Genomic DNA, 23,659 nt, shown 5'->3' with positions numbered 1-23,659 from the left:
TTTAAACTGTTAAACTGTAAGTTATATATAGATTAAAAAGACAGACTTTTATAAAGGAACAGTTGCATGCATAATTAATAGCCTATGATTGTAAGGTGTTCGAGTGTTTGTTTCCCATGTACTTTGCTGTTGTGACCTCATACTTTTGATAAAATAAAATAATAAAATGCAATAATACAATAGTTCACAATCGGATTAATATACCATGTTTAAACAGCTTAATATGAAACAATAACACGAGTATAGGTTGTGCACAGCATAACAATTGAAATCGGAATTATAAATAATATGCATTATACGTACACTTATTATAACACCACTGGATAAATTCGGTTTAACAACCATTTCTTATACCATAATAGCAGCTTTCAAAGCATATTATTTACTGAATATGTCAATACCTATATCTCACGTGATTCTAAAATATATTCATACTCAGTCACCTTTAACAACAATATGGTCAAGCAAATATTTGGCATAATTATTGGAAAATCTATATTTATGAACAACGATATTTATACATGGTCGGAATTAAATGTATAAAACTGGTATATGTTTACAGGGATGGGGCGGAATAAGCCATAATGGCGAGTCTATCCAGTGTCTTTACTGAGGCGGAAAGGACCAACTGGCTGAAGGCGTGGCTGGCAGTTGACATTGCAAAGTCGGGCTTAGAGTCGTTCGTGGATAATGAAGCTAAAACTTTACACGCTAATATATTAAAAGCTGTCTGGGGTAGTAGTCAGGCGCCAGCCGCATGTATAGGCTGCCATACTGCAAACTTGCTGAAATGCCCGACACAAGGCGTATGCAATATACGAGGAGGACGTGGTACATGTACATCTATGCATTATAATGCTTCGAAACAAACACGACCTTGTCTTGCAAATGTATGTAATAAAGTCCATGACGAAATTGTTAAGCAACATACGTTTAGTATTCCGTCATGGAAAAATACATCAGCGCAACAATGGGCAAAAAATCCATGGGAAATTGCCAAGGCTTATTTCCCTCCAGACGGATATGCTGAAAAAACTTCAGTTCAAGATACCGACTTCAACGGGCTCATGAGCTTTATGATGAACTGCAAACACTTTAACAACATGTTTTCATTCGTCATAGCTGTAGGAAAACATAATCCCCCTTGTCTACTAACAAAGGTAAGTGTATACTTGTGATTGTCAGTTTATTTTATGTCCCACCCACCTGTCCATTCAGCCACATATGAGATCGTTTATGTTGTATGCTATATATCACTGTTTTGAACATTTCTAATATCAACAAATTATTACCGGTACGCATTCATGCCATAACTATGTTTCATTGCAATTCCGCGTGTTATTCGTTTTTTTTTCAGTGTCAATTAGTCTACATGTCGTTACAAGATTTCAATAAACACATTTTGAACACTCATAATACGTCTTTAAATTGCACAAGAAATATAATAACTGCAGTCACATACTAGTGTGTATCAGAGCTTAATCACAGATACAAACATTAAATATGTTTTGAATTCAACAGCAGTGTACATTTTTTGCCCCCTCCCCCCCCCCCCCTCGCAGAAGAGGGGGTATATTGTTTTGCACATGTCGGTCCGTCAGTCTGTCGGTCGGTTGGTCCGTCCACCAAATGGTTTCCGAATGATACTCAAGAATGCTTAGACCTAGGATCATGACACTTCATTGGTACATTGATCATAACTGGCAGATGACTCCTATTGAGTTTGAGGTCACTAGGTCAAAGGTCACGGTCAAGGTCACGTTTGGGGGGGCGTATGTTTCCGACAGCGGAACACTTGTTCTCGAATGCATTAGGTCAAACTTTTAACTATAGTTAATAAGGTATTGCATAATGCCAGATTCACCATGGATAACTGCCTAATTACCGGTCTGATTGTCTGAGTACACTGGGAACCTTTTTTGAATAAGAAATCCGACACTTTTCAGCGTAAATACTTCACACTCGCCTGCATTGCTCAAAATGATGTGTCAATATGCAATTTATATTATTTTTCACACACTGCTTAATGATTTTCAAAGGTTTATGCCCCAATAAAGAAAAAATAGCATCAGGGCTCTTGCTAGGATTTTAAAACAGGAGTCCATGGACTCCTTCCTTGGAAAAGAGTTCAAAGAAAAAAAGGAGTGTCCAAAAGGAAAAAGTAGGAGTCCAAACGGAAAAAGTAGGAGTCCAGTTGTATTTTGCACACATCTTCAAATTTTCAGCAAAATATACATAATTATGCCCCTCTTCGAAGAAGAGGGGGTATATTGCTTTGCTCATGTCGGTAGGTCGATCGGTCCGTCCGTCCACCAGGTGGTTGTCAGACGATAACTCAAGAACACTTGGGCCTAGGATCATGAAACTTCATAGGTACATTGATCATGACTTGCAGATGACCCCTATTGATTTTGAGGTCACAAGGTCAAAGGTCAAGTTCACGGTGACCCAAAATAGTAAAATGGTTTCCGGATGATAACTCAAGAACGCATACGCCTAGGATCATGAAACTTCATGGGTAGATTGATCATGACTTGCAGATAACCCCTATTGATTTTCAAGTCACGAGGTCAAAGGTCAAGGTCACGGTGACCCGAAATAGTAAATGATTTTCTGATGATAATTCAAGAACGCATATGCCTAGGATCATGAAACTTTAAAGGTAGATTGATCATGACTCGCAGATGACCCCTTTTGATTTTCAGGTCAAAGGTCAAGGTCACGGTGACCCGAAAAAGTAAAATGATTTTCGGATGATAACTCAAGTACGCATATGCCTAGGATCACGAAACTTCATAGGTAGATTGATCATGACTCGCAGATGACCCCTATTGATTTTGAGGTCACAAGGTTAAAGGTCAAGGTCACGGTGACCCGAAATAGTCAAATGATTTTCGGATGATAACTCAAGAACGCTTTTGCCTAGGATCATGACACTTCATAGGTTCATTGATCGTGACTTGCAGATGACCCCTATTGATTTTCAGGTCACTAGGTCAAAGGTCAAGGTCACAGTGACAAAAGTCGTATTCACACAATGGCTGCCAGTACAACGGACAGCCCATATGGGTGGCATGCATGTTTTACAAACAGCCCTTGTTTTCATATTGGCTTTATTATTAAAAACTCACATTACACTAGTCCTTACTTGAATGTACAGTTTTAATCAGTGATCATGCTACAATTAACATAACACATTTTTTATCAAATGCCATTAACCCCAGGGATCATATTTTCCTGCGACATCAATCTGTCTGGATATAAATGGGGATAAAGTATCCGAAAATTAATATCCGAAATTATGACAAATTACGTTTAAATATATACCATTGATTTTGCCATTCATGAAGGTTCCCGTCTGCCATAGTCATTAGCACTTTATGGAATTCAATGGAAATCAATGGAATTTGAAGATGAGTCGAATCGAAAAAAATCGGTATCGGAGTGTCTGAAATCGAGATCAAATCGAGCTGTTGGTGAATCGTTGCAGCTCTAATCGTGTGTCATCAACGTTGAGTTGGTTATGGCACGGATAGTCCACTTTGCGATGAAATCTTGATTCTTATTGTGCTTTTTTCGGAACACCCTTTTGCGTCAATATTCGAATTTTGATCATGTTTATCCAAGCACTAGATTACATGTACTATATTACAAATGTACATCTTAGAAATTCCTTGTTATCACTTGAGAAGCAACATTTGAGACTTTGTATTGATGACACTTGGTCAGAAATTGTATCTTGACACTTTATGAGAGGTGTATCCCAAAACAAGGCCAAATAGACAAATCTTAGACAAACCTTCTTTAAACAATTAGGGCCATATTTAAGATCCCACCTTGATTGGACCTGGTAAGATAATGTATCTTGGCAATATCTAAGCAGATTTCGAATATGGGTCAAACACATAAAAAAATAGTTCAGAAGATTAGATCTTAGTAAAACCTTGCTTCCTATGTAACCCTAATCCTAGCCCAGAGGCCAGTTTTGTAAATTTATCTCGATGTACAGTACAGCCAAAGCGGAACAAACGTATTTCGCGATCCGCAGCGGCAAGGCGAAACGTGTCGATGCCGCGTCAGTCGATGAAGCCGCGTCAGTATGCGGCGACAAGTCGCATTTCGCCGCGAAACTTTGCATCTGTCCGCCGAGGCATGCCGCGATCCGCGAAATGATGCCGAGTCGATAAAAAATCTTTTTAAAATTATTAGTTATATTTAGTTAACAAATTTTGAAAGAACAATAATAATAATAATTAAAATTATAATAAATTTATTGTGTGCGGATTGTATTAGCATATACATGTAAGCATAGTTAATGTGTCTGGCCAATTAAGTTTGTTTCCCGCCCGTAGTGTATGTATTTCACACATACATAAGGTCACGTAATTATGTTTTCGCACATACAAGTGGTCAAGGCTCCAGCATATGGTGGATTTATAAATTAATTGCATATTGATTTTTGCTATTATATTTAAGCTGAGAAAATTAGCAGTTTGAAGCCACATCAATAATCAAGACGGTGACGACGTATTTGTTGTTTTGTTAATTATCAGTTAATTATAACTATTGTTTGAATATGCGTATATAAACACGTTTTATTTTGTTCATATTAAACAGTTAATATCGATACTAATTACCCGATAATCCCGTACATGTATATTCCAGTTTTAAAGCAAATGCTGGTAAATATTTACGATACACAAACATTCTCGATATTTCCTTAAGTATCAAATACATTTTGGCATTTGTTACTATTTATAGAGATGATGAAATAACGTCTAATCGAGGCATTTTTTTCCCACTGAACACGCGATTTACGCCTGACGTGATGTTCATGTATTTATACAACACAAAATACACCCAAACTTTCCAAACCACGTCCTACATGTCTGCATAATTTTCGCGCGCTTTTTATGAAACAAAGTATATTTTAGCACTGTTTATTTGACGCTCGAATTTGCCAAAGGTCGCGTTATCATTAAAATTCGGAAGTGTGTTTCGGATTACAAATTTAATAATGATAATCGAACGAAACATTAACAGTTGCGAGTAACTAATTCTACGCTACCCATACATGTACATGTAGGTGGTTATCTTTTCACTCGATCCGCCGCGTACGTATGCGGCGGATTAACTCCACGATAGTACGCAAGGTTAATACAGACTCGGCGTCGTTGCGCGGATCGATGCCGAGTGCCATTGCGATACGCCGCGTGAACACACAATTCGGTCGCCGCGTACTAATAATCTGGCCGTGGCGTAGCCGCGGATTATGTGTTTGCCGCGTTGGCTGTACTGTAACTTGGTCAGAATGTTTCTGATGACACTATCTAGACCTAATCTGAATCTGGTTAATATTCTTACATAAAACTAGGTCACGAGTTCAAATATTATAAAAAAGACTTTGAAACTCTAATGGCCTACATGTTATACTGTGAAACCAATTATTTTCGGCAGCACGAAATTTCGTCCTTTTAAAAAAATTACTATTTCGTCAGCACTTAAATTCGTCCATTCCTGGTTTTGAAAAAAAAAACGTCCGATTTGTTTGTAATGTTTGTAATACATGTAATCAGAGCTACAGATAAACTGCGTTTGTGCGTAAATACGCAATCAAAAATAGGTGGATACGCATTTTTTTTCAAAACGCAAAACAAATCGCCGATACCCAATTCGAGCCGCCTTCTATGCGTAATGAAAAATCCTGTTTTGTTTTGGCCGTTTTGACTCGAGTCTTAATCGACAAGCGCTTGTTTTATCTGGTAAAGTATTTACCATTCGTTTAGATGATAACACATGCGAGTCAAACAAAATGGCGTCTCGAGGCAGACGAAAAGTTCCGCAAAAAATACATAAAAACGTATAGATTCCGTTGTCGTGTTAAATAAATCTAAATAGTAAACAATTGCAAAGGACATAGTTAATGACAATATTAACTCCATGTTTTGTTCCGTGGACATCTGCGGAAGTATTTTAGATGAACTTGTTGATGGGATGAACAGCGGGCTGGAACGGTGTTGAGATAGTATAATAATGTGTGTTAAGACCGAAAATGCCAAAAAATAATTTTTAATATAATAATAGTAACCCTAACCCTAACCCTAGTTCTCCAAAATAACATTTTCAGTGCCTTGTGCTAAAAATTGTTATTGTTGAATCTGGTAGCAGAAAGATAGAACAACCTATACTGACATTGAATACATAACAGTGACTTTGTGTAGGTAAGGTTTTGAGAAGCTAAATTCATGTTCTAATGCAATTTCCCAATTCACTTGTTTGTTTTGGTACAAATACCCAATTTTTTTTATATGAGCGGGTATCATACTTTTGGATACCCAATCACGTTTTCCATTACCAAATTCATTCTTATTTTGAAGGGGATTACCCAATTACCCTAAAAAGCTTATCTGTAGCTCTGCGTGTAATACGCGGTTGCGAAAGAATCGTGCTGGGAAAAGAGGGGTGACACTTGGTAGTCACTTGCACGAGGTGGGCCTTGTTTGGCATATGCCAATTAACAAGTCTGCTATTTCAGGTGATAGTAACTGTCCCTTTTTATGTCCCCCACTATAGTAGTGGGGGACATATTGTTTTTGTCTTGTCTGTTGGTCTGTTGGTCTGTTGGTTGGTTGGTTGGTTTGCGCCAACTTTAACATTTGCAATAACTTTTGCAATATTGAAGATAGCAACTTGATATTTTGCATGCATATGTATCTCATAGAGCTGCACATTTTGAGGGGTGAAAGGTTAAGGTCATCCTTCAAGGTCAAAGGTCAAATATATGGGTCAAAATCGCTCATTTAATGTACACTTTTGCAGTATTTCAATATTCAAGATAGCAACTTGATATTTGGCATGCATGTGTATCTCATGGAGCTGCACATTTTGAGTGGTGAAAGGTCAAGGTCATCCTTCAAGGTCAGAGGTCAAATATATGTGGCCCAAATCGCTTATTTTATGAATACTTTTGCAATATTGAAGAGAGCAACTTGATATTTGGCATGCATGTGTATCTCATGGAGCTGCACATTTTGAGTGGTGAAAGGTCAAGGTCAAGGTCATCCTTCACTACGTCAAGGTCATCCTTCAAACTCAAACGTTATATAGGGGGACATTGTGTTTCACAAACACATCTTGTTTACATTGTCCCTTGACATATTACTTTTATATTTTGCATACTTGTTTACCAACATCACCCCAACCTATATTTTCGCCCCCCAACCTCACCCCACTCAACTTTTTTTAAACATCATTTTATAAATTACCACACCCAAAATTATATCCCCCTCTCACCCCCTACCCCCCCCATCCCCCCACATTTTTTTTAAACATCTAATAAATTACCCCACCCCACATACCCCCTCTCACTCCCCACTACCCCCCTCCCAATTTTTTTAAACATCTTATTAATTACCATACACCACATTATACCCCCCTCTCACTTCCCCCTACCCCCAATATCCCCACCACCCCATTTTTATCTAATTAATTATCACACCCCACTTTATACCCCGCTCTCACCCACACCCCCTACCCCCACCGCCCCAAAACAAAATATTTATTTTTTTAAACATCTAAGAAATTACCCCACCCCACATTATACCCCCTTCTCACCCCACCCCCTTTCCCCCCATACAAAACATGTTATAAATTACCACAACCCACATTATACCCCCTCTCACCCCCCACCCCCCAAAAAAAAATAATTTTGTAAACATCTAATAAATTACCACACCCCACATGATACCCCCTCACTCCCCCCTAACCCCCCTACCCCCACCCCCCAATTTTTTTTTGACATCTTATAAATTACCCCACCCCACATTATAACCCCCTCTCACCCCCACCCCCCTACCCCCCACCACTTAATTTTATTTTCAAACATCTAAACAATTACCACACCCCACATTATACCCCCCTCTCACCCCCATTGCCCCCAATATTTTTTAATTGAGGAAATGACATATATAATATAATAAAAATCTACTAAGGTTATTATATTATTTATACAAATGGAATTAAAAAATGTACCTGTGCATAACAACAAACAATTTCTGAATTTCTGATAAAAGTTCACTCATTTTTTTTGCGTTGAATAAGACCGCGGTAGTGAAAATTGCTGCACAGTTGATGACGTAATGGCTGTTCAAAGCGATGCACCCCATTTTCGGGTCATTTTGAGTTGAATACTTTGAAAATGAAAGTAGAAAGCGGACGGGTCTACGAATACGAATTACAATAATACCCCAAAGATTGATAAGCACTGGAAAGACTGCCCTCTTGTTTTCATAGGACGGCATATAAACTATCCGGTACATTTTTGTATGGAAAATAACCAGTCTAAAAATAGGCCCGTTGTTTGTAAAAAGAATTGCGTTTGCGTTTTTTTTTACGGGAATTAAGTTGTAAAATTTGTATTTTCGTTTGTGTTCACTTTATTTGAAATTTAATAACGTTTTTGGTTATTACCCCCCGCCATAGGCGGAAGGATATTGTTTTGGCGTTGTCCGTCCGTCTTTCCGTCCGTCCGTCCGGAGCCATATCTTGGACGTGCTTTGGCGGATTTCATTGAAACTTGGTATGAGTATATATGTGGATAAATAGATGATGCACTCCAAATGGAATTGTACACAATCTGATAATTACAGATTAATGGCCCTTTGTATTTTGAAAAAATGCTTGTTAGTTTGTCCAGAGCCATATCTTTGAAGCGCTTTGCGGATTTGATTGAAACTTGGTATGAGTGTCCAGATGCATATTGGCGGGAGATATCAATTCAACGAATGTGCTTGTTTTAATTGCGTAATAACGCAAATACGCTTGTTATCTATAGCCCTGTCATAATTTCATACATGTATATCATGTAGACATTAGCTCAACCATTTCACTCAATACAACTTAAAATAATATAATATAACATATATGTTTTCATAGGCACGAGAGATTGGCAGAACTGTCCGTCATTCGTCGCAGTGTAAAGTAACAGATCCAGACCTCCGGGACATCTTCACAATACTGACTAGCCTGCTGAGTGACTCGAAGTGTCTATCACATGACGTTACTGCACAAGAGGCTCTGAGGAAATTAGCAGAGGTATAAATTTTGTGTTTCGATACAAACCGTAAAGGTAGGCGCATTCCGACAAATAATAAAAGGGTGATATAATATGTTTTATGAAGACATAATTATATTATCGTGTACATGTAGGTCTATTGTAACTTAATGATATTTTATGATTAACTAGATTGAGTTACTCTCAAATACAGTTCATGTTACTGTATATAGATTACTACATGATACATTAATTTTGTACTTTTAGATTTGAAAACTAATTACATATATGTCCTAACTATTTATGCCCCCTTCGAAGAAGAGGGGGTATATTGTTTTGCTCATGTCGGTCCGTTGGTCGTTCCGTCCGTCGGTCTGTCCGTTCTCACGAATGATACATTGTGCAACTTTTTTATGCCTAGATATACATTGTGTGTCTTAATTTAATTGTGCAACTGGTCGCACAATACATTTGCCCAAAGTTCGTCAAAATGTGTCTTGTGCAACTTTAAACCTATCTGGAGAAGTCGCACAACGTTTTTGTCCAAAGTGTGTCCAAAGGATGTCTATGTAAAACTGTCTATGCGATGGACGAGACCGTAACTTTTATTTTTGCAAGTGTCCATGAAAGTTTGAGCGTCTATATTTGAAGCAATCAGAAGCCTGTTTATAAAAAAGACGAGCCAATGAACTCCAGGCTTTCTAATCGACGCATGCGCGTGCACCAGCGTTCTCCCGCGTGAAGGACATGTGGCTTTTGTGTGTAGTGGGGCTGTTTTAAACGTCGCAGAAACCAACATAACGGATTTATATTTTATAGAACCATATGTGAGGTAAGTTTTGTATGTTTTCTTTCTATATGTATAATCCATTTAGATGTTTTCTTTTTGTGAATGACATATGGCACCCAGTTTAAGCAATGAAAATAGGAATAAATAATTATAAGGTCATTTTGAAATGTTTTATTGGCCACACAGTGATAGGGAAATGCAATATTTAATTTGTGTCTCATTTTTTTACAACCAATACGCCATAAGCACAACTAATTTTAACAGAGTAAACGCACATTGCTTTCAATAGTTGTCAATAATTTCGCTGTTTTTTCACGCGCACCTGCTCGTCGTTAGCAACGTTAAAAAGACGCCGCCATTTTGTTTGTAAACAAATTTGCTGCAGCAAATTTTTTTTTATATGGAAAAAAAGTAAAGCGCCGTTGTGGGGCGGCAGCCACCATAATGATATTTTAATTAGATTAGACAAACTGTAAATGCCGAACTGGTCAAACCCGAATGCCAAAGTGGCATTTAATTACGATGCCGAAGTAACCAGGTGCCGAAGAAACTAGCTACCTGTCAATTGTAACCATTAAATTGTGGCTTTTCCAGGGAAACCATGTGTTGGCTGACTACATGTTTTAGTTTTACATCTTACGAGCAAAGAAATGTGTATTGCTCAAGCAAAAACGTTGATCATTACACTGTTTTCAGTGAAACATATTATAGGATTTTCTTATTTTCTTTTAAAGATGCATTGGTGATTATAAAGATTGCATAAAATGTGAAGTTGGATATTTTTTATTTGAACAACATTAATTGAACATAAAGCTAAAACAATTTCCCCTTTTTCTTCAAAACGATGTTAAATTCCCCTACATGAGGGCCCCGGTCCCTTGAAATGTTATTAGGGTCATGTAATGATATCTAGGTTAAGTTTAAATCTGGGTAAAGTTTGTCACCAGATGAACTATTAAAAAATTATGAGTTTATAAAACAAGAGGAACAGAACTATTTAGTTTTCTTTGACAGTTTTCATTATGTTTTTATGTGAGTAGCTGGTGAATTGCTGCTATATAATTTGCAGTTGAAAGTTATTACTCAAATAAATATACATGTAAATATAAATTTTACATTCAACACAAACACACAATGTACTTGCATGTACATTTTGTTTGTAAATAATTCTGAGGTAAATGCAGGGCTTTTTTAGCCAAATTTACAGCCTTGATGGTCGACCAATGCAAATACTAGAAGAGAAAATATTATATGTATTGTGTTTATAAAATGTTTAACTTTTATTGGAATATTTAATGCTGGTCTAAGTTTTGTGCATTGTCACACTATGATCAATGTAAAAAATTAAGATGGTGCAAATTGATAAATAAAAGACTGAGTGAACTGTAATTTTTCCTAAGGATATAAAATTATCACTTGGACAGTAAAGCAGTCTTGTTGCTTTCTACAAATCAACATGTGTGGATAATACCACAGGATTGCAAATACGAACAATTCTTTCAAACTACTGATATTGAGCTGATTTTAGCTCGGCTGTTTTTGGAGAAATACCGAGGTATTGTCATAGCCAGCTCTTCGTCCGCCGTCGTGCTAATACCTTGACATTTGTCTCTAAAGTCAAAGTGCTTCCACCTACAACTTTGAAACTTCATTTGTAGGTGCACCTTGAGGAGTTCTACACGCAACAACCATTTTTGGGGTCACTAGGTCAGAGGTCAAGGTCACTGTGAGCGCTAAAAAAAACAATTCTGACAATCTTTTATTCATAACTGCACCTGCAGCCGAGCGTTTGCACCCGTTATACGGTGCTCTTGTTTTAATTCCAGTGGTATATGTAGTTTTACATTCTCTTGAACAACGCCCTGAAATACTTTTATTGTGGGATTGTTTATTCGTTATGTATTTGGTTTGTTTTGTTTTGTGCGTTTAGGTAGAGCCACCAACCTTCGGTAACTTCCCAAATTTTAGGGTAGAAGTGTCCCGCTGAGACTTCCGAAATGTGACCCAACTCTGATAAAGTAGACCCATTTTGATACAAGATTTTTTTTAAAGCAGACCCATTTGTATACGACACTGTTGAGAAAGTGGACCCATTTCAATACAAGAATTTTGATAAACTGGACCCATTTCAGTACTTTGATAAAGTGGTCACAATTCATTATAGAATTTTAATCTCTATCATATCAATATTGTATGCTTATTGAATTATGCAAATATTTATGTTGTTTTGATGTATTATAAAGAGCGTTCTTAAGTATGACCGGAAATTATTTTTTTTCTTAATTTGCTTTCAAAGCCTGTGATAACGATTTCATGATTTCACACATAATCAAAATTTTCTACAAAAAATATATAATTATCCATGATGTCACCATGGCAGAGTATAATTCTGTGTACACATGTAGCATAATTCGGATAGTTTGACAGTCGTCAAATTCCAACACAATTTTCATAAATCATTTGCAGTAACTGCACTTTTCCCGGCACTTTTAGATTATGTAACGATTTCGTCACTTAATTTTGACGAATGTTAATATATGACGTCACAGTATCATCTTGTTCGATCAAGCAACAGATAAAAACAGTCATGTTTCTGCATCTTTCTCGCTACTGATTGATACCCATTTATGTACAAGAATGACATTGGTTATTCCCATTTTGATACTGATACTTTCAAATCTATATGCATTTATATACAAGCAAATTTCTGATTTCAATACTCATATATATACTTAGATGCTCAAAACCATACCCATATTTATAATTTTAGTCGAAAAACACACCCCGAAAAATCGGAACACCCCTATATACCGTATATAGGAAGTTAACCCCCCGGGTCTGGAGTGCACCTAATTACGTTCAGAGTTATTCATTATTCAAAGATTGAAGGGAGGTATATAGGAGTTGGCTTTAGATTGTCCGTGTTAAGTTTCCAAAATATATATTGGCGTCTGATATAATTTTACACTTATACTTGATTTCAAGAATAACTCACTTGATGATCAGTACAGTCACACACGTTATGGACATGACAGTTACTTAGATTATTAAAATTAAAGTCACACAATTTATGGACATGACAGTCACTTAGGTTATGGACGTTAAAGTCATACGTCACACCTGCGTAATGGACATGACAGTTACCCAGTTTAATAAAATTAAAGTCACACGATTAATGGACATAATAGTCACTTAGGTTATGGACGTTAAAGTCACACACGTTATGGACATGGCAGTTTAATAAAATTAAAGTCACACAATTTATGGACATGACTGTCACACAACTCACGGACATTACAGTTACTAAGATTATTAACATTAAAGTCACAAACTGTATGGACTTTACAGTCACTTAGATTATAGGACGTTAAAGTCACACAAGTTATAGACATAACAGTTACTTAAGTTAATAAAATTTAAGTCACACAATTTATGGACATGACAGTCACTTAGATTATGGACAATTAAGTCACACAACTTATGGACATTACAGTGACACAACTTACGGTCATTACAGTTACTTAAATTATTAACATTAAAGTCACACAATTTATGGACATGACAGTTCCTTAGGTTATGGACAATTAAGTCACACAACTTACGGACATTACAGTGACACAACTTACGGTCATTACAGTTACTTATATTATTAACATTAAAGTCACACAATTTATGGACATGACAGTCCCTTAGGTTATGGACAATTAAGTCACACAACTTACGGACATTACAGTGACACAACTTACGGTCATTACAGTTACTTAGATTATTAACATTTAAGTCACACACTTTATGGGCATGACAGTCACTTAGGTTATGGACGTTAAAGTCGAACAAATTATGGACATGCCAGTTACATAGTTTAATAAAATTAAAGTCCCACATTTTATGGACATGACAACCAATTAGGTTATGGGCAATTAAGTCACACAACTTACGGACATTACAGTCACACAAGTTAGGGACATGTCAGTTACTAACTTTATTGATATTAAAGTCACACAATTTATGGACATGACAGTCCCTTAGGTTATGGACAATTAAGTGACACAACTTATGGACATTACAGTGACACAACTTTTGGTCATTACAGTTACTTAGATTATTAACATTAAAGTCACACAATTTATGGACATGACAGTCACATAGGTTATGGACAATTAAGTCACACAACTTACGGACATTACAGTGACACAACTTATGGTCATTACAGTTACTTAGATTATTAACATTCAAGTCACACAGTTTATGGACATGACAGTCACTAAGGTGATGTACGTTAAAGTCACACACATTATGGACATGCCAGTTACATTGTTTATAAAGTTAAAGTCACACAATTTATGGACATGACAGCCACTTAGGTTATGGACAATTAAGTCACACAACTTACGGACATTACAGTCACACAAGTTAGGGGCATGTCAGTTACTTAGTTTATTAATATTAAAGTTACACAATTTATGGACACGACAGTCACTTAGGTTATGAACGTTAAAGTCACACAAGTTATGGACATGACAGTTTCATAGTTTAAAAAATAAAGTTACGCAATTTATGGACATGACAGTCACTTATGTTATGGACAAATAAGTCACACAACTTATGGACATGACAGTCACACAAGTTATGGACATTCCAGTTAATTAGATTATTAATATTAAAGTCACGCGATTTATGGACATGACAGTCACTTATGTTATGGACAATTAAGTCGCACAATTTATGGACATGACAGTCACACAAGTTATGGACATTCCAGTTAATTAGATTATTAATATTAAAGTCACGCAATTTATGGACATGACAGTCACTTATGTTATGGACAATTAAGTCACACAATTTATGGACATGACAGTCACACAAGTTATGAACATGACAGTTACTTAGATTATTGACATTAAAGTCTCACAATTTATGAACTTGGCAGTCACTAAGGTTATGGACAGTTAAGTCACACAACTCTTGGACATTATAGTCACACAAGTTATGGACATGACAGTTGCTAGATTGTTATTAAAGACACATTAGCAATAGGGATAAAAGATACACTAGTGATGTAGTTCATATACACAAATCAGGCCTATTTATGACACAAAAAGTCATATAATCAAATAAAAAAATCATTTCAGTGGCTTTACAGAAACAACCAAAGAACTTGGAGGCCTTCTTAAATGATGGAGAGTTTGCACTGAAGAAGGGGTTCTTAAAGGTATAGAAACATAAACTTTTGTTGATAGATTAATATTTCTGTTACTTGCCTTTTAAATATGTTCAGTATTACAAACTGACTAAAATAAATTGAAAATCCACAACATTTTCTGCAAAGTAACACGTTTTTAAACTATTCATTTTACTTTGATTTCAATTCAAAATGTTAGTACAAACATATTAACAATTTTGACTTTACCTATACACATAATGTTTGTGTATGTGATTATTTTCACCTTTTCTGTGTTTTTGATTTTATAATTCATTAGTCTGCACATCATTGACCGAAACGCTGGCATTTTATTATTTTTTGTTAATGCTTTTATCCCTTCAAATCAGGATGTAGGTCAAAATACATCACCCACAGCCAATAAATAGGCGTGCTCATCATCAGGTCAAGATACATCGCCCACAGCTGGTCAAGAGGTGTGCTCATCAGGAGGTCAAGATTCATCACCTACAGCCAGTCAAGAGGTTCGGTCTTCAGCACGTCAAAAACATCACCCTCAGCCAGTCAAGAGGTTTGGCCATCAGAACGTCAAGATACATTACCCACAGCCGGTCAAGAGGTTTGCTCATCGGCAGGTCAAGATAATCACCCACAGCTAGTCAAGAGGTTTGGCCATCAGCACATATAGATACATCCCCTACAGCCAGTCAAGAGGTTTGCTCATCAGAACGTCAAGATACATCACACACAGTCAGTCAGGAGGTGAACCTTAGGAAATAACTGCAACATTAAGCCAGGTAAAGATTATATCTCGTACTTTGTGGGTTTGGAACTCATTTAAATTCAACAGTGGATTATTATGCCCGGCCTCGGATCGAAGGATCGGGGGTATATTGTTTTTCGCCTGTCTGTCTGTCATTCTGTTGAAAACTTTAACCTTGGTTAAACTTTTGCAATAATGAATAACTTTTGTAATATTGAAGATAACAACTTGATCAAATATATGGCTTCAAAGCGTCGTTGAAACTTAAACCTTGGTCATATCTTTTGAAATATTGAAGATGTCAACTTGATATTTGGCATGCATGTGTATCTCATATAGCTGCACATTTTGAGGGATGAAAGGTCAAGGTTATCCTTCGAGGTCAAATGTCAAATATATGGCCTCAAAGCGGTGCAATAGGGGTCATTGTGTTTCTGAAAAACACATCTTTTGTTTATTTTATTTTTTAAGCACAATACACAATTTCTTAGACTTATGAATGCAGAAACTTTTCTTTTAAGCCAGAATGACTTTCACTTTCCCATATTAAATGAATATTACACAATAACAAGCCTTTCTATCAGCCCAAAAAGTAATGAGAACCAAAGTGCAGTTCTTTAAACAATGATTGATGATTGCAATTGCGATCATAATATTATTTTCAGGTGATAAACTTGAAACCAAACAAGCTACAATTGCTGTGTAGCCACCTGGGTCATACAACGAGAGTGCGCTTGGACCACTACAGGCAAATGTCTGGCTTCATTGAAAGAGTCAAAATCAGCAAAGTATTGCTGATGCAAGACATAAACCTTACAGAAAAGTTTGTAGGAAAGAGTCTTGATGTAAATAGGAATATACCTTTTAAAGGTATTTTTGATGATTTTTAGTTCTGCTGTTTTCGGAGAAAACCCGACTTATTGTCACAGCCAGCTCGTTGTCCGGCGTCTGCTGTCTTCCGTCCGCCTGGTGCTAAAACCTTGACAATTTGCTCTATTATCAAAGTGCTTCCACCTACAACTTTAAAACTTTATATTTAGATGCTCCTTGCTGAGTTTTACATTCCACACCCATTTTTGGGTCACTAGGTCATAGGTCAAGGTCACTGTGACCTTCAAAAAAATTAAAATCCGACAAGCTTTCATTTATTCAATACTGCACCCTCAGCCGAGCGTTGGCACCCGTTATGCGGTGATCTTGTTTTAATCAATTATAATTAAATTAGATTCAGTGTTCTAATGGTATAAAAATTATAAACTAAAAGCACTATTTTAACTATTTAATATAAGGATTGAATAATAAAAGTTTTGTAAGTACCAGATTTAGCAGTTAAATGCAAAATGTTAATGCTTTTCTAGGACAACACATGCATGTGTATATTTTTCTTTCATAAATGTCTTATATCTAATATATATAATTTTTTTTTCTTAGCACTGATTTTGACTATTTGTTGATGATTAAGTGATTTGATATCAGTCTCAACTGTTATTTTTCCGAGGGCAGTCGTATTCGCCGAAGGCAGAGGGCCAATAAAACTGACCCGAGGACAAATAACAGGGCCAATATCAAACACTTACTTATTAATGATGTTATTTAACTATCTACATGTATGTATAACATTTCACATTTACTTATTTAATACTAGAATAGATTCAGACTGACTTAAAACAAAATGGCTGCCATTTCCCGGAGTTTCTTGCTGAAATCTATATTATTGTTTGGACCTACCTTATCAGCCAATCAAATTATTAAATTTGCAGGCTGTATATCTATATCCCTTTTCAACCCATAGTGGCCCTGCTATAATGTAGACTGTTGTTTTATTGTACATGGCAGATGCTTGATTATGAAATTGATGAAAATCCGATAAATATGTAGGTGCATTTACTGTTAACAGTACACATTGTAAACAGTTGATGAATCTTTTCAGACATTTTAACATCTGGTCCAGAGACATGTGGTAATGAAAATAGAGCAGAAAGTCAAGCAGAAGTCGATGCCGAGCACACAAGTCTTGAATGTCAAGCAGAAGTCGATGCTGAGCACACAAGTCGTGATGCCCCAGATGGCTATGGGTAAGTTAAATTAAAAAAATTGAAACAATGTACTTTAATATCCCCATTGGAGATCAATGTTTTTTAGCTGAGTTGCGCTTTCCAGTGTTTTTACTTTTCTTACTTTTTCGAATGGCTTTCTAAGATCTCAGTACTTCTTTTCAGCGCACCTGATTACAAAATGCTCATTGTGAGCATAGAGAAAACTCCTTTTCTGATAGAGCAAGAACTAGGGCTAAGATGTTTGATGTGAATCTTGTCTATTAGACAATAGGTTGCGTTTTGGTCATGTTTTGGAAATTAATGCTAAACAAGCTCATCTGAGAAGACCAAAACAGCAGAATCCTCGTTGTCCTTTTGATTTAATTATCGCCACTGTGTGTGTTTTCAGAAATAAGGACATTTTGTAATAAGTTTTGAATTAGTGTTGCTTGCTTTTATTTGAATAATATTCTGTGTAACTTTTTCAGAAGCATGGACGAAGATGACCACACTATATCAAATGGGGATAAAGAGGAATTTAATGGAAAGAGAAAAAGGAAGCCCCCCAAAAAAGGCTGCAAAACGTCAGAAATTCACAGAGGTAGAAACGGAGGAAATAAAAACTTACTTTAGTGAATATCTTAAAAGTGGAATTTGTCCGCGGAAACAGCAGGTTGAAGATGCCAAACAGAAAAGTCGTGAGAAAAATGGGCAAATATTAAAAAGATCAAACGACAAGATAATTAAGAACATTAGTGCAATGAATCATAAGAAAAAATAAAAACATGTTGTTTACTACCGGTACTCGGATGAAACATTATCAGAATACCTCGAGGGACATTGAAAAGTTCATGCGCATTTTATTTGTTGAATTGAAACTTTACTATGTATATGTTTAAAGGTGGAAAAGAATCTGGTATATTATCAAAAGTTAAAAAAATGCTTATACAAAAGCTTAGATACAATATTTTCCTTTTTGCTTCATCGATGCTTTTGAAATGTACCTTATTTATTTTCTTATATACCTGATTTCAGTTTACAAATATTTATATGTAAAGTTTAAGGTATAGAATAAAAACACATGTTATGAATATAAGGTCACAAATGAATTTTAGAATCAAGCTCTACTTGTCACTACTAAGGAAGAAACATTTTTATGTCCCCCACTATAGTAGTTGGGGACATATTGTTTTTGTCCTGTCTGTTGGTTGGTCTGTTGGTTGGTTGGTTGGTTTGCGCCAATTTTAACATTTGCAATAACTTTTGCAATATTGAAGATAGCAACTTGATATTTGGCATGCATATGTATCTCATGGAGCTGCACATTTTGAGTGGTAAAAAGTCAAGGTCAAGGTCATCCTTGAAGGTCAAAGGTCAAATATATGGGTCAAAATCGCTCATTTAATGTACACTTTTGCAGTATTTCAATATTCAAGATAGCAACTTGATATTTGGCCTGCATGTGTATCTTATGGAGCTGCACATTTTTAGTGATGAAAAGTCAAGGTCATCCTTCAAGGTCAGAGGTCAAATATATGTGGCCCAAATTGCTTATTTTATGAATACTTTTGCAATATTGAAGATTGCAACTTGATATTTGGCATGCATGTGTATCTCATGGAGCTGCGCATTTTGAGTGGTGAAAGGTTAAGGTCAAGGTCATAATTCAAGGTCAAATATATGGGTCAAAATTGCTCATGTAATGTCACTTCTGCAATATTGAAGCTAGCAATTTTATATTCGAAATGCATGTGTATCTTATGGAGCTGCACATTTTGAGTGGTGAAGGGTCAAGATCAAGGTCATCCTTCAAGGTCAAACATCATATAGTGGGACATTGTGTTTGTCAAACACATCTTGTTCAAAATAGATTCTTTTTTCTCCTGTTGTTTTTGATATTAAAAAAAAGAGATTGTGTGTCCTTTCCAAAAGTTGCTAATAATATGCAACTTAAGCTGTCATATGTATGGTCCAAACTTGAAGAAAATGTTTTTGCAAGACCAATATGGAATCTGGGTCATGTGGGTCCAAAAGCTAGAATGTGTGCAACAATTTACAAAAATAATTGTAAATATGCTATAAGACACATTTTTGATCCATTTTTTAAAAAGATAATATTAAGTTTGACAAATCTTAAGGAAACTTTGTCTTAAGAAAGAGTTGTCTAGACATTTTTAGTTTGAAATTGTTATTACAAAATACATATGCACACATCCTAAGCATGTTTTTTGTTTTACAGTTACTGGTTTGTAATATTTAAAAAGGACGAGGCAGTTGAATAAAACACTGACAATTAGTTTTTTCTGATGGAAATGTTTACCAGTATGATTGGAATAATTTTTGTCATGCCTCTGGCAGTGAGCTCGATACAGTTACCACAATGGCACTTGCGTGTCTGTATGTTAGTTGGGTTAGGTTTTCGGTCAGGATTGCTTGTCCAGGTTGTATCGCTCTTATGCATCGACACTTTTTTATAAATAACTTGGCATAATTGTAAAACACCATGAGCCGCTGTGCAACACAAAAGATCCAGGTCTCTAGCTCAAAGTTCAAGGTCACACTTCAAATATCGTCAAATATAAATCCGTTGTATGGGTTCTGCGAGTTTGAAAGTCCCACTACACAAAAAGCCACATGTCCACCACCCGGGTGTACGCGCATGCGTCGATTAGAAAGCCTGGTGTTCATTGGCTCGTCGTTTTCATAAACAGGCTTCTGATTGCCTCAGATATAGTCGCTCAAGTCGATATAAGAGTTCAAAGGTAAAAAATTAGCATTATACACCTTGTCCGGTCTGTATCTCCCTTATGCATTGACACTTTTTTTTAAATAACTTGGCATAATTGTTCAACACCATGAGCCGGTGTGCAACACGAAAGATCCAGGTCTCTAGCTCAAAGGTCAAGGTCACACTTCAAATATCGTCAATTATAAATATGTTGTATGGGTTCTGCGAGTTTGAAAATCCCACTACACAAAAAAGCCACATGTCCAACACGCGGGTGTACGGGCATGCCTCGATTAGAAAGCTTGGTGTTCATTGGCTCGTCGTTTTCATAAACAGGCTTCTGATTGCCTCACATATAGTCGCTCAAGTCGATATAAGAGTTCAAAGGTCAAAAATTAGCAGTATACACCTTGTCCGGTCTGTATCTCCCTTATGCATTGACACATTTTAAACAAATATTTCTTGTTGGTTTTTGTCAGTTTTTTAATTATTAATTGTGTCTGTGTGCAAACAGGATACCAACTTTCTTTTATTGACACTGGGCTCGACAGGCATCTAGTTCTGAAGTTCATGTCACGTGTGTTTATAGGTAAATGGAGATATATTTTATACATATTAACTGTCTATACATGTTGTAGATAGGATTTATACTGAGTCTGTAGAAGAATACGACATTCAATTTCAATATTTGTTTGACTTTCCCTAGGTGTCGTTAAGCTCAACTTTTTAAAGAAAATGAGAGCTATTGTACCCACCGCGGCATTTGCTGTGGTTAATTTTTTTTTATAAATCACAAATAACTTTGGGAAAATGTTATTTGTATTTGTCAATGTTAGTTTTTCATTACAAAAGCTTAAATTACAAAACTTCAATGTACTGAAAAGTACGTGTGATCTGAGATTACACTCTGTAATAACTTGAACATATTGAAAATAAGCATGTGATCTGAGCAAATATGTGACAAGTATTCAGAAAAAGTTGACCAGCGCTGTCCTCGGACAGCCCTCGTTTTTAATTCTTTTATTTTGTTCCATTTAGTTCTGCTGCAGTAAAATCCATTTGCAAACATAGTTAAATCTGATATTTACTAATCTTTATACTCTTCCTACAGAAACGGATATTTTAGTTTAAGAATAAGGTCATGTTTGTGTCAGTAACATTTTAATTATATCTTTCTTTGATGACCCACAATAATTGATGTTAGGTTCATATTAGTGACATCCCACATCCATTTTGTTAATCTTATGCTATTAAAGTTATTCCAGTATGCCTGCATTTTGTCATTTACTGGTTTGCAACATTGTTTTAAATAGACCAATGATGCACATTACTTTTGACCATTTTACCTTGCAGGAAAATATCTACTATATGTCTTTACATACACCTCTGAAAAATAAAAAATGTGTAGTTTTAAGTCATGTTGTGTAAATGTACCTGAATGTATGTTGAATTGGTGGGTAACCATGGTCTTTGTGTGCGATGCTTTATGTGGTTTTGTATGGCTAAAGTGAGAAAGAGAAGAAATTACATTATGAAATGTTGCCATTTTTAATGTGTGAATCCAGTTAGTTGTGGTTAAGCGCAATTTGATGCACAATGCGGATCATTTCATTTATAATATTTTTGACATGATAAATGAAACTTATGTCAATATTCCTTTTGCTTAAGTTTTGGGGAAAGTGATTACAATTGTAGAATTTTCTACATTCAAAGAGTAAGTGTTTTATTGTTTCTTTAGAGCACTAGCATAGATTGCAAATACTTGATTGTATTACTGGTAGTTTACATTTATAAAAATATGCATTCGTGACAGTTATTTGATACAATATGTTTTTATTGAACATATCTAACATATGTGTCATTTGTTGGTGTTTGTGTTAAATACATAGTTTTTCAGTGGAGTTGTAACTCTTTATTTGACATAATATGATCCCACAATTTATTTGGATGAAAAGACACATAGTGAAATAGACACAGAAGTCTGAAAAACACACAATGTATCATTCGTTAGAAACAAAAATGAAAACACCCACAATACGATTTTGATAGTCCCACAAATTATTAGACACACAATGTATCATTCGTGGGTCCGTCCGTCGGTCCGTCCGCCATATGGTTTCCGGATGATAACTCAAGAACGCTTAGGCCTAGGATCATGAAACTTCATAGGTACATTGATCATGACTCGCAGATGAACCCGATTGATTTTGAGTTCACTAGGTCAAAGGTCAAGGTCACGGTGACCCGAAATAGTAAAATGGTTTCTGGATAATAACTCAAGAACGCTAAGGCCAAGAATCATGAAACTTCATAGGTGCATTGATCATGACTCGCATGAAGCGCCGGATGCGTATGCCACCAACATTACATTACACTCATACAATCGTGGAATATCTGCAAAACCCTGAAAAAACTTGGTCCGCGAGTATTAACGTGATCATCTGCGGTGAATAAAATGTAAACGTCGATCTGATACTACAGGAGTTTTTTTCCACTGTAGCTCGCTATGACAAACTCTTTGTTACCACAAATCACTGTCGTGACAGTCTACATTATATCGCCCCCTTTAGTGCAAAAAGGTACAATGTACCATTGAAATAAGAAGACATATGGTACCTTTTTGCACCAATTGGGCGATATTTTGGTGTTTATTTGTTTATGTTCATTAAAACAAGAATAGTATACAAAATAATATTAGTACATTCACATGCGCATACCCATCTCTCTAAAGTCTTGACAAACAATTTGTGCTGACATGTTTTATTTAATACAATAATTAAACATTATAAATTATATATATGATTAATTTTCATCGGGAATTCAAAACAAGACGAAATGTAAGTAACGTAATTTTACGATATCAAATAAACTATAGTTGCCATATTGGTCCATTACAAAAAAGGATTAGGTTTAAATGTATAATTAAACGTGGGCAATTTATTTCCTTCCCATCGTTATGAGTGTCCCTCACTAGTGTAATTAAACGACTCGATTTTTCCGCTTTATCGTCAATTGCTATTTGTGTTTTACCAGATATTAAATCCGACATAAATCACATCGGCTTAACTGATAATTAACGTATCACATAATTTTATAAACAGTTACTGATACATAAAGCTTCTTTGAGTT

General features: G+C 35.9%; 1 protein-coding gene across 1 annotated transcript in view; it reads left to right on the top strand.

Moving 5' to 3' along the window:
- The first annotated feature begins 567 nt into the window (after positions 1 to 567).
- Positions 568 to 23,659, top strand: part of LOC127839805 (uncharacterized) — a 34,858-nt gene continuing 11,766 nt past the window's right edge. The window contains exons 1-2 of the mRNA XM_052368191.1: positions 568 to 1,160; positions 8,935 to 9,093. Coding sequence (XP_052224151.1) covers positions 585 to 1,160; positions 8,935 to 9,093 — 735 coding nt within the window. The 5' untranslated portion in view covers positions 568 to 584. The remainder of the gene's footprint in view (positions 1,161 to 8,934; positions 9,094 to 23,659) is intronic.

The sequence above is a fragment of the Dreissena polymorpha genome, chromosome 7 (assembly GCF_020536995.1).
Source record: "Dreissena polymorpha isolate Duluth1 chromosome 7, UMN_Dpol_1.0, whole genome shotgun sequence".
NCBI classification, from domain to species: Eukaryota; Metazoa; Mollusca; class Bivalvia; order Myida; family Dreissenidae; genus Dreissena; species Dreissena polymorpha.
The sequence above is the reverse complement of the archived record's forward strand: the minus strand, read 5'-3'. Positions and strand labels throughout refer to the sequence as shown.